At 37.9% G+C, this 12068-nt stretch overlaps 4 protein-coding genes and 1 pseudogene across 4 annotated transcripts; 3 read left to right on the forward strand and 2 right to left on the reverse strand.

The window, feature by feature from the left end:
* Positions 1 to 85: 85 nt before the first annotated feature.
* On the forward strand, positions 86 to 2456 carry LOC130501383 (zinc finger protein MAGPIE-like; annotated as a pseudogene).
* Positions 2457 to 4223: 1767 nt separating this feature from the next.
* On the forward strand, positions 4224 to 5060 carry LOC108819182 (protein E6). The gene has a single exon (XM_018592176.2). The coding sequence runs from the start codon at positions 4286 to 4288 to the stop codon at positions 4937 to 4939; it is 654 nt and encodes a 217-aa protein (XP_018447678.2). The 5' UTR covers positions 4224 to 4285; the 3' UTR covers positions 4940 to 5060.
* LOC130501381 (uncharacterized protein At4g28440-like) lies at positions 5024 to 5858 on the reverse strand. Its single transcript, XM_056996278.1, has 2 exons — positions 5568 to 5858; positions 5024 to 5478 (listed from the first exon to the last, which is right to left on the reverse strand). Exons 1-2 carry the CDS (start codon positions 5797 to 5799, stop codon positions 5288 to 5290), a joined length of 423 nt encoding a protein of 140 aa, XP_056852258.1. The 5' UTR covers positions 5800 to 5858; the 3' UTR covers positions 5024 to 5287.
* Positions 5859 to 6363: 505 nt separating this feature from the next.
* On the forward strand, positions 6364 to 7186 carry LOC130501386 (ethylene-responsive transcription factor 9-like). Its single transcript, XM_056996292.1, has one exon. The coding sequence runs from the start codon at positions 6536 to 6538 to the stop codon at positions 6950 to 6952; it is 417 nt and encodes a 138-aa protein (XP_056852272.1). The 5' UTR covers positions 6364 to 6535; the 3' UTR covers positions 6953 to 7186.
* A 948-nt stretch (positions 7187 to 8134) lies between these two features.
* Positions 8135 to 9669, reverse strand: LOC108820073 (zinc finger CCCH domain-containing protein 2-like). The gene has a single exon (XM_056996291.1). It carries the CDS (start codon positions 9612 to 9614, stop codon positions 8463 to 8465), a length of 1152 nt encoding a protein of 383 aa, XP_056852271.1. The 5' UTR covers positions 9615 to 9669; the 3' UTR covers positions 8135 to 8462.
* Between the last annotated feature and the right edge of the window lie 2399 nt (positions 9670 to 12068).

Here is a 12068-nt window from a genome sequence, read left to right on the forward strand (position 1 = left end):
AATCCTTTAACCCCCAACTCTGATCTTAAAGCCTATTTTTGTATCTCTCCTTCCAACAAAAATTTCGTCAAGAGAAGAAGTGATCATGACAGCTGAGGATCAGACAATTTCAAGTAGTGGAGGATATGTACAAAGCTTATATCAACAACTGATCATGTTGATCATCACATGAACGTGAATCCTTTAATCCTCCCTGCTAAGAAGAAGAGAAACCTCCCTGGAAACCCTGGTAATAGTCAAGTCTAATAGACCAATAAATTAAACCCTAATTAAGAAAATAAAAAATCTTAGCAGCAAAATCATCTTCTTGATTTGATTTCTTTTAGATTAAATCATTCATAGGATTCGTTATCAATATCATAAATTTGATTCGATACTTTGACCTCGACAGATCCAGAAGCCGAGGTCATAGCTTTATCTCCAAAGACGCTTATGGCCACAAACCGCTTTCTCTGCGAGATATGTGGAAAAGGTTTCCAAAGAGACCAGAATCTACAGCTTCACCGTCGAGGACACAACCTCCCATGGAAACTGAAGCAGCGGACGACCAAAGAAGTAAGGAAACGAGTGTATGTATGTCCGGAGAAGAGTTGCGTTCATCACCATCCGACAAGGGCACTCGGCGACCTTACAGGAATCAAGAAACATTTTTGTCGGAAACATGGCGAGAAGAAGTGGAGTGCGAGAAATGTTCCAAGAGATATGCAGTTCAATCCGATTGGAAAGCTCATTCAAAGACTTGTGGGACTAGAGAGTATAGATGTGACTGTGGTACAATTTTCTCCAGGTATTCAATTAGTAAATCTTACATCTCTTAACCGTAGTATTTTTTTTAACCATAGTATTATGAATGTGTAAGCGCATATCATGATCAATATGCATTCAAAGATGAATACCTTTATTATTAATAACCTTAGCTTGAGTTAGCAGATATATATTCTGGTAATAAAAAGAAAAACTATCTATTACTTCAACTAAAATACTACTAAATGTCACTGAACACATATATATATATATATATAATAAACAAATTTGTTTTATTATGTTGTTTGTAACTAATTAAGAAAATATAAGTTTGTTATGTTTTTGTTGACTTGTTGGAAGTAGCCAGCTTTTGTAGGGTCTAAAACGAAATAAGCTGAAGAGTTTTAGTCTTTCTATTTGTCATTCTCTGAGCGTACATGCTTCTTGTTTTCTTGAATAAGACAGTTCCTTGGATTGACATATTTTTGTTAAAGTACAGCCCTATAGTATAGCTTTATAATAAAACATTATGTATGTGTGCATAGGCTGTTAATACAATTGTTTTGATCTATTTTCTTGTTATTAATTTTTTTGAAATACAGGAGAGACAGCTTCATTACACACAGAGCGTTTTGCGACGCCTTGGCAGAAGAAACCGCAAGGCTAAACGCAGCTTCTCATCTCAAAAGCCTTACCAGTAATAACCTAAACTACCATTATCTCATGGGCACACTTATCCCATCACCACAACCACCACCACCACCGTTTCCGTTCGGACCACCGCAACCACCTCAACATCACCACCACCATTTCCCTATAACGACCAACACCTTCGATCATCATCATAATGACGTCATGAAACCTGCTTCTTCGCTCTCCCTATGGATGGGAGGAAATATCAATCATCATGGAGTGACCATCGACGACGGTATCGCGCCGCAGCAGCAGTCACCGCAAGATGATTTCAGTTGGAGTTTCGGGAACGCAAATAATCGCGGCGAGTTAATAACCACTAGCGATTCACTTATCACACATGAAAATATTAACATCTTCCCGAGTAAGGAAAACGCAAACGCGGCTACTTCACTTTCCGTGCCTTCTCTTTTTAGCAGCGTCGACCACATCACACAAGACGCAAACGCAGCTGCATCGGCGGTTGCGAACATGTCAGCAACTGCATTACTTCAAAAAGCGGCTCAGATGGGGGTGACTTCTTCTACTCCGTCGACGACGATCACCACCAACCAATCCACGTTTCATCAGAGTTTTGCGTTGAAAACCTCCGATCAGAGTCAGATTGTAGAAGATGGTGGCAGCGACAAGTTCTTTGCCTTGTTTGGACCGAACAGCGTCGGGTTAATGAGTAACAATGGTCTTCAACACGAGAACGAGAACCCTAGAAGTGGCGTTACGGTCGTCTCGGAGTTTGGTGAATTACACAACTACCCCTTGAAACGTAGAAGAGTTGAGAGTGGGGATGCAGGAGGAGGAGGGCAAACTCGAGATTTCCTTGGGGTTGGTGTACAAACAATGTGTCATTCATCGTCTATCAATGGATGGATTTGATACACTCGTATTAAATTTGCTTTTTGGATTTTCTCATGCACTGTATTTACAAGAGCTTATTAAAGCTGTTGTTTCGTTGATTAATTTTAGTTTTTTTTTTGTAATGTAACATAAGTTAAATCTATAGCCCAAAAGTTAAACTTAGTTTTGAGATATTCTTTGGTCCAATGACGTGAAATCATGCAGTGGTTACGTTCAATACATAATCCTCATTAACTGAACAACATTGTTTGGTTAGCTTAAGACTTTTCTGCAAGACATTTCTGCAAGACATTTCTTCTGTATCTCGATTTATCATTCGAAATGATGTCTCAGAATAGAGTCTACATTCATCAAAACCAGAAAAGAGTCCACACTATCTGGAGAAGAGCAGAATGACACATTGTAGTGCATTACTATTTTCGAATAAAAAGAGTCATGCATACTCATTGGGTATAGAATAGTCTTAATTTACTTTCACAAATAGCTACTTGGCTAATAATTGTATCTCAGTATAGTATTATATTTTGTATATGCGTATTAGGTTGTATATATGCATATATCAAGAGTGGATCGAGAAGTGGTGGGGACAAAAGGAAAGATGGAGGCTTTTTTTGCTCAATTATTCTAGCTTAACTTGCAGGGCAATTCATAGTGGAGGTCCTGATGAAGGATAACAATAATAAGATAATGAAAATGGAGACAGATAGAAAATAAAAAGTGGTGTATTATTCATTTTTTCCTAAGCTAAAGTTATTATGCTAGCTATATATGTGATTTACTATTAGTCTATTATTAGTAACGCAATATTCAAATCTCAAACGACACACTTTTAATAAAACTTCTAACAGAACAATCAAAAATAAAACTTCTAACAGCCAGAAACAAATCTTTGTATGATTTTAATTATGGTCATACATACTTCATATAATCATAGTTGTAGGGTTTTCAATAATAAAGTAAAGTTTGCATGTAATCTCTTTTTCTACCGTTTTAGGAAATTTATATTGTCGAGAGAAGAAAATGAAGAAAAAATGAACTCGTTGAACATGCAGAAAAAAACATGGGAAAGAGAAAGAGGCTGCAAGTATGGGCTTACGCTTATAGGCCTTTTATACTCAAAAATTATAAAACTCGGGAAGGAAATTATGTTATAGTTATGGGCCTTTGGTAAACCTCTCTCTCTCCAAGTTCAAGCATTTTCTCACTGTACTGCCCCAGTTTAAAACTTTTAATTCTGTTCACTAATCTCCCGACAAACGTTGAAAGTACCTATACATAATTGCCGACGATCAAGGACAAAAGCTGTGATAGCTTCGATTCCACACTAAGCAATCGTTGAGTTAAAAAAAAAAAGCTTCATGACACATTGTCCCATGGGCCCCTAGAGTCTTTTAATTCACAGTAAATGCCTAAACTTTCCCTTTATTTTCAAAATTGGACCCACATCCATTCTTTCTCATTGCTCTCTCTTTAATGTCTACCGAACTATCACATCTAGTAATTATTTTGATATTACCAAAATGCTATCATATTATTCAGTGATAATCATACTCAACTAAGAAATCTAGCAAGTTGATTAGTCATGGTTATCAAAAACTTGCGAGAAATCATTATAAGGGGACAATTTTAGAGCTACATAGATATATGCTTCGACATTAACTTAGCATAGCTACCATAAATCATGATCTAATTCTAACCTTCAATTTCAACTAACTCAACCACCAAAAAGTACAGAGAAGAGTCAAAACGCATGTATAAATATATAACACTAACTAATAAATTTGTAATGAACTAATGATATTTTCTTGTTTTTCTTTTTCTTTTTCTTTTTTGACCAATCAAATGCTAATGACAAATCTCCCTCCTTAATCCGCGCATGTTGCTCAGCCCTTTTGCTACTTGTTAATTCTATTTATACACAAACTCACTCACACACCAAAACACATCTCAAACCCTCAAATCTCTCTCACTCACTGCTCTTTTCTCTTATTTCATGGCTTCATTTGGTGTAAAATCAGCCTTTTGTTTCCTTGTTGTTATATGTTGCTTCATTGGAAACAATGTTGAAGCTAGAGAAGGTAAGCTCTTCTTTAGCAAGTTCACTCACGTAGATCGTCATAACAACAAAGAGGTAGCTCCAGCTCCGAGCCTAGCACAGGCCAATGGAAGACGCGGTGACGGGCCTTTCGGGCCAGGTTCGGGCATGATTCCTCAAACCAAAGAGTCATGGCCGGTCTCATCTACGACCACAGAGGAGGAGTTCGAGAAACTGATGGATACATTCGACGAAGAAAAGAACAACAACCAATTACCGGAAGAGTTTGAGAAGGAAGAAGAGTCCCAAGAATCAGAAGATCTTAGTGAGAAAAATGACAAGTACAACAACAATAGTGGACACACTTACACAACCAACAATTATAATGATAATAGGAGAGGCTACGGTAACGAAGAAGAGAGACAAGGGACGAGTGATCCAAGGTTTATGGAGAACGGTAAGTACTTTTACAACACAAGAGGTCGGAGTTCCGAAAATACACCTAGCCGCAGGTATGAGGGTGCTCGGGGAAATGATCATCCATACGAGTTCGACACTATGGAGGAATACTACAAGAGCTTGGAAGGTAGTCAGGAGGAGTTTCAGCCTTGAAAAAGTCGGCGCAAATGAACATTTGGAGTAATTGTGAAATCTCAATTTACTTTTATTTTATGAGATGTGAAATCTACAAATCACTTAAAGTTATATACAATATTAAAAGTTTAAATGTTTATCCTAAGCTCAATTACAACAGCCAGCAGTGTATTAAAAAATAAAATCAGAAACATCCAGAGATGTGCAAAAAAGAAAAACATTACACAATCTCGTCTTAAAACTAAACCAACGGATTGAAAAAAAAAATCATAACCGTACTGAATTTAATCCACTAGTAAAATAAAACGTGAAAAGCAGAGACATGAGAAAGATTGATTTGTCGGTTGAAAGATTGTTCAGTGAAAGTTACTGAACAGGTACAGTGACGAGTTCATACTCGACCAGAGAAAGATTGTTTTGTCGGTTAACCTCAAAGGAAACAGGATCAGTGACTTGAATGAGTCCCCATTTGTCAACAGCCATTCTCATCGTATCCTTAAACATGTCGATCTTTGCATTCCTCAGAGTAACAGTTGCTCCAGTCTTCATTACATCAACTACATTACCAATCCCAACAGAACAATCATTACTGTTCTGTTAACACTTAGAAACAGAGGCAAAAAAAACTGATCCATTATGTGCATACCTTGATCGTTGCGAGCAGTGAAAAGGATGCATCCAGTGTCGTCTCCGATGAGACACTCAGCGATACGAGGATTTCCAAATGGCCGCGTCAGGGAGCCAGTTTTGCGTATCGCTGGTGTGACGGGATTGGAGTCAACGACTTTCACGGTCAAGTTATAGCCGCTTTGACCTGGTTTTAGCTCATCAACCTTCACGAAGATTGGTTTCTTCTTCTGCACAGTCGTCGTTGACATAGTGGGTCCAAGAGTTGCTGTTAGTTTCGTCTTGTCGTCTTCTCGTTTAGGGTTTAATCCTCTTAATAATTGGTATTTATATGAAAAATCTTGCGGATTATTCGAGTTATTATTAAGATTTATTGCACAAAGAAATTAGATTTTCTTTTAAAAAAACATCGAATATCATAATGGGCTTAGTAGTAAAATATTATCATAGTGGCCCCATTAGTCGATATTATTCTAACGTACTACTGGGCTGATTTTGAGTGTTATTATATCAACCCATCAATTTTAAAATATATACTCACAACTTTAAAATATCAAAGTTAAATTAATACAAATGTACACTTACAGGGTTCGTTTAGCCCTTTAATATAAAAGGTTTTCAGATAAAATAAAAGAGCCCAGGAGGCCGAAAAAAAAAGCCCAGGAGCTAGGAAGCCCTTAAAAAGCCCAAAGCAAGAAGCATACCATTTGATGAGAGACGCGTGGAGAAACTAAAGCGATTTGGAGAGTCGGAAAAAAAAAACATATTAAAGTCACGCCGCAGTAGCGTAAAAGCCATCACCAAGTACAAATTGTACAGCTCATCAAACACTCCTTGACTCTTCTCTCTAAAAGCGGAGACTCAGTCAAATTCAAACATCACTGGGCAGTCTCTCTCCCCTTTTAACCTTTTGTTAAGAGATTACGTCACTTTCTATAATAAATGATACCCTCGTTGTAAAAAAATTTAGCATATTTTATCAAAGATATGTCCCCGAGACCAGAGAATGCTGGTCATGCCGGCGTGAGCGGAGTAGGAAAGATTAAGGAGGTGCACTATAGGGGAGTGAGGAAGAGGCCATGGGGGAGATATGCTGCCGAGATCCGTGACCCGGGAAAGAAAACACGGGTTTGGCTCGGAACCTTTGACACGGCAGAGGAAGCAGCTCGAGCCTACGACTCAGCCGCGAGAGAGTTCCGTGGTTCCAAAGCAACAACCAACTTCCCTTTCAGCGGCGGCGACGGCGGCGGGAATGCTTTGGGGACCCATGTGACGGCGCGTGAGGGAGTTTGTGGAAATAATGCGGTTAATGGATTTTTCTTAGATCTCCCCCATGCTACTGCGTCGAGAGAGGAGCTGTTCGAGGTTTACCAGTCCGGTTTGAGCCAATCGAAATGGGGTTGAGTATAGGTCATAAAACCACCGATCTGAATCTAGACCTTAGCTTAGCACCATCGATGGACGTTTAGGTTTAATTTTATTTTTGTACTCAAGCTTAATTTTTAATTGAGAAATTTAACAAGATTATCCTTTTTCAGTTTGTCTTGAAGAAATACATTTTGTCATTTCTTTGTTGTGTCTGTACTCCTATTGGTAGATTTTCTATTTCTACTGTACTTCGCTTTTATATCATTTGTTGTCAAAATATTTCTACTGTACTTAGATTGGTCAATTTTAGAAGTTCGAGATAAAAAGAAACGGAAGCAACAGAAAACCTTAACCATTAGTGACATTTTACTTACTCTATAGTTAAAAAAACTAGAAAATGGTAACTTGAATTATCAATTATTTTAGAGGGCCTACTAAACGGGGATGAGACGATGAGGTACTGGTGTCAGGTGGGTGTTCACGTGTTCTTTTTGCCGTCAACAAGACACGTAGTAGTCTAGTAGAGTAACAAAACTTATCTTATTCCTTGCATTGTCTTCACGCTCTCTCACATCGTGGCGATACTCACCCACAACTGGAGACTGGAGTGTATGCATGTTCGTTGATCCCAAACATGCATGTATGTGTCTCATATAACGTAGTGTTAATGGACACGTCTTAGTGTGTACATCTGTCAACCACATACACATGCCTCCTATGAAAAATTGAAAACTAATTGGTCTCGTGAGGTGTCCAAAAAGGAACTCATCAGAGTATTTTATACGATAAAGTATACGATCAAATCGTCGAACGTAAACAACTACATATATATTCTCGTCGAGAATCACAACCGAGAACATAACACGTTTCAACGTAAGAGATGAATAATTTCAGAATTGTACAAATGGATCTACTAGTGTATATGTGATCGTAATTACTCTCATGAACAAACACGTACGTTTCAGGATGAGATGAACGATTTTATCATTATTTTCGAAAAAAAACGGGTTTGGTATCCACTACTTCTAACTCCATTTTGATTATAACTAAGCGTAAACATCGCCTATTCAATTATAGTTTATATACGTCCCTTACGCGTCCTGAACATAACCTACTTTTGATCAAAAAACATAACCTACTTTCTTTTCTTCCTCATATGTTTAAACTATTATCAAAATCCGTAAGGATGGATGGTAACGATCTTACGGAAAAGATGTGTACACTGAAGCGAAAATATTCATAGCTAGAAATGGTGAAACATTATACAAGCAAATCCACATCATACAAGCTGAAACACATTATTGGGTACAATCCAACCAAAAAGAGAAAATTCTAGAAATAAACGAGACAATACATAGACGATATTCTTGATTGGCTCTCGTTGAAATCCCTAAAACAATAAAATCTTCAAAACAAATTTCAACAACAATCCCTCCATGCATACCAACCAAACCGTTGCACACCGATCATTTTCCTCACAATTCATGCACGTAAATTAAACTCCTCCACCGAAATTTACATTAGATCATCCTCAACCGTGGATCTATTAAGTCAAGAGATCATTCACCCATCCAATATCAGGGTCACCGCAAGAACCATCCTCAAAGCTGCTAGTCTTGTCCCTACCCGCCGCTGCATGCGTGACATCATTCATTTGTCTCTGGCGAGGACTGAAATCATCGCTGAAGAAGTTTGACCTAGGTGAGCTGGCTAGGTAACTTGGAGTTGAAGGCGAGAGAGCGAACTGTAAATGACTGCTCTGTTGCTGTTGTTGCATATGGAGACGCTGATTGCTCAAACCGCAGGACGACGCAAACGCAGCAGCCGCTGCGGAGACAGGTGTCGACACAGGCGAAGAGGAACTCACCTGCAAGGCTTCCGCTAGGGTAATAGAATCCAACGAATTCACAAGCTCGCTTAAAACATCTTTATAGTTTACTGACCCAGCGGCCGCGCAACTCCTCAGCCTTGAGAAGGCAGCGGCTTTGTTAGCCGGAGACAGAGGTGGAGATGAGGAGGGAGACCGAGAAAGATGAGAAAAGTTACCCAAAAGAGTGCTCGTCGGAGAGCTGCTGCAGAACAAGCAACAAGGATTCTTGGCCGGAGAGGCAGAGGCAGAGGCGGATGAGCCTTCCGGTGGAAGAACCCTAAGCTGACGTGGCGAATGGGCAAAGAAACAGACTTTTCTCTTGCAGTGTTTACCGTCTTTACAAGCTTCAGTACGGTAACGAATAGGATGGAGCCAACACTCGAAGACTCCATGAGCAAACTCACAGTCATCTCCACGGCTACAATCACCACCACGGCGAAACTCGGGACAAACCTCACCCGAGTACTGAAACCGACGAGGATCACGACGTCGAGCTTTCTCTCCGGGATGAGCGAAGGGACAATCAGTCCAGTCATGGCTTCGGCTACGTGTGCAACGTCGGATCTTGAATTCAAACATACGGAAATGGTCGCTTGCGTAAGGATCATCGGTATCGGAATCATAACAATACTCTTTAGTATCTTTGGTGTTATTGTTGTCCTCGTTGAAGCTGTCTTCTTCCTGTTCGGATACGGAGATCTTGTTGCTCTTGTTATTCCAGTTATGTTTACGTGGAGAGGAACGAGGGGAAGACTCTGCCTGAAAAGACTTGGAAGACAAGAGAAGCTTGCGCGGTGGAATCTCCACCGTTGGTCTCACGACGTCCATGACTAATAATAAGTGGTGTTTTGTTTATTCTTGTGTGATGTGTGTTATAGTTTTTGAGAGGCGAGTGAAAGATGAGAGAACATGATATTGCATGTGGTCTATTTATATCGAGCTTTGAGTGCAGATACAGACATGAGAATAAGTTAAAAACATATATAAAATATTGTTAGTTTTAGCTTTTTTAGATTATTAGATTTTCTTATGAATGGTGACGAGATGTAATAAGAGGACAAAAGTTGAAGGGAGAAGTGTGAGAGGGTTATGGGGAGAGGAGTCGTGGCAAGAGAAGGGAAGAGTCAAGGAGAGGTTTCATGCAAACAAGCAGGAGCTGCCTTTCTCTCCTTGCTTCAGACCTAACACATGTGCTTATGTTTTCATCATCATAGTCACCTCTTCTCTCTCCCTTATCAATATCTTAACTATATCTTTCTCTTTAATTTGTTTTCTTGTCAAAATAATAAATAAGTAGAAAAAAGAGACTTTCTTCATTACAAATTCATTAAATATAAAAGATTTATAACTAATACAAACCTAAATGATCCAGTTTGATTAATGGGCATCATTCAATAATATAGTGGCATATTTAACTTTATATTATACAATTTAGAAGGCTCATAATTTGCGTGCATCGAATCTAACAAGACTTTGCAACACACTAAAGGATATGCACAAGATTAAATACAAGTCCAGCTACAAAAGATGTTTCAGAAAATACGTCTTTATATTTCATACGCCATTTATCATCGGGTTATACATGAATTAAATATACTTATTTTTGTACTCTCAAAGGTCAGGGTGCATGTGTATGTACAAGTGTCTCGTTTTCGATTGGTTGCGTGGCTGTGATGGAAGCAAACACATTTTTGGTTTCTACCTTCATGGTTTTAGCTCATATATTAATATTTTCGATATCTTTTATAACGTTCACGTCCAAATTATCAAGAATAAATCAAGTTCGAATATGTGTGTTTCTTATGGGGGTGGATAGAAATGCTCTAAAAAGAAATATTCCCTCCGTTTCTCAATAAGTGTTGTTTTGACATTTTTCACACCGATTAAGAAAGTTATTGATATATATGTAAGTTGTAATTAATTGTACCTCTTTGACCAATAGTATTTGAGATAAATAAAATTATTTATAAAATCAAATGCAGTTTGTAATTAATTTTCAGCTGAAAGTTAGTATAATTTGCATTGTAATTGTAAAGTAACACTCTTTGTGTAACAAAAAAATAAGCTTAGAATGATATTTATTATGAAACAGAGGGAGTACAAAAGAAACGGTAATTTACATCAATAATAAATGAAAAATATAAGAATAGTGTTTGACGGCAAAAAGAACATTGTATTTGTTCTTTTCAAAAAAAAAAAACATTGTACTAGTTATTAGACCGTATTCCGGTTTTGAGTAAGTGCAATGTTTTTAGACCGTATTCATTTTGGCATTCACGGTGACTCTAATTTGGAGGGTATTGTCTATGTCCTTACATGCGTTATTATTTTGCAAAACGCCAAACTCCAAAGCTTCTAAATCTGGTGCTTATTAGGGAGACAATCTTATTGTTTTGACGGCAAAATTTGTTCAATGATAATTTGATGAAGATTTTTTCGTGATCGGTTCAGAGGGACCTTGAAGGACTTATACGCATTTAGTGAAAAGAGGCTTTAATGCCGTATAGAGCTAAACAGAAAACATTTTTTTTTTTGCCATCTAAACAGAAAACATATTCAAGAAAAAAGTTTGATCAGTTAAAAATAGTTTCATCGGAGATAAAACGACCCCGTTGGACAAGGGAGAAACTAGGGCTGACCGGTTGGGCATATTTCCCGGATCAAAAGATCCGAACTGATACCAATCTAAAATATCGGGTTTCAGGTCGGATCCATATATATATGGTACAAAATCCGTTTGGATATGTTTTCATTTATGTTTCGGATACCGGGACGGATCGCGTATTATCCGCGATTCATATGTATGTTTTAGACTGTTTTATTTTTTGTGAATTAGTTCAAATATACTTTTATTTAATTTCAGAGCTCTAATATTTATAGGTGTTACTCTTTTATAATTGATTCGTTTATTCAAATAATTCGGATAAAAAATACCTATTTCAGATCTGTTCGGATAAATACAGATAAATCCAAACTGAAATCTACTTTTTTACTGTTGCTTCAGATGTAACCGAATCCGAACTGTATCTGAGCCGAATTTTTAAATTATTTGAGCGGTACTACTTTTTCTAGTTTCAAAATATCTGAAATTCGAAAAACTCGATCCGGATCCGAACTAGTAATCCGAATGTCCAGGTCGAAGAGAAACACATCAAAACGACGTGGTTTTCAAGGATGAATAAGGCTGGAAAATATAGCCGTTAGAGACAGGAGCCAAATGGAGAAAAAGGAAAAATACTTATTTAAAATCTGACCGTTGTGATAAAAAAAAAATCTGACCGT

Source organism: Raphanus sativus, unplaced genomic scaffold (genome assembly GCF_000801105.2).
Source record: "Raphanus sativus cultivar WK10039 unplaced genomic scaffold, ASM80110v3 Scaffold0180, whole genome shotgun sequence".
In the NCBI taxonomy this organism is placed as follows: domain Eukaryota; kingdom Viridiplantae; phylum Streptophyta; class Magnoliopsida; order Brassicales; family Brassicaceae; genus Raphanus; species Raphanus sativus.

Coding starts and splice junctions, on each gene's coding strand:
- LOC130501381 (XM_056996278.1), bottom strand. CDS start 5,799: ATGTCAACGACGACTGTGCAGAAGAAGAAACCAATCTTCGTGAAGGTT. Junction 5,479..5,567: donor CACTGCTCGCAACGATCAAG/GTATGCACATAA, acceptor TTGGTAATGTAG/TTGATGTAATGAAGACTGGA.
- LOC108819182 (XM_018592176.2), top strand. CDS start 4,286: ATGGCTTCATTTGGTGTAAAATCAGCCTTTTGTTTCCTTGTTGTTATA.
- LOC108820073 (XM_056996291.1), bottom strand. CDS start 9,614: ATGGACGTCGTGAGACCAACGGTGGAGATTCCACCGCGCAAGCTTCTC.
- LOC130501386 (XM_056996292.1), top strand. CDS start 6,536: ATGTCCCCGAGACCAGAGAATGCTGGTCATGCCGGCGTGAGCGGAGTA.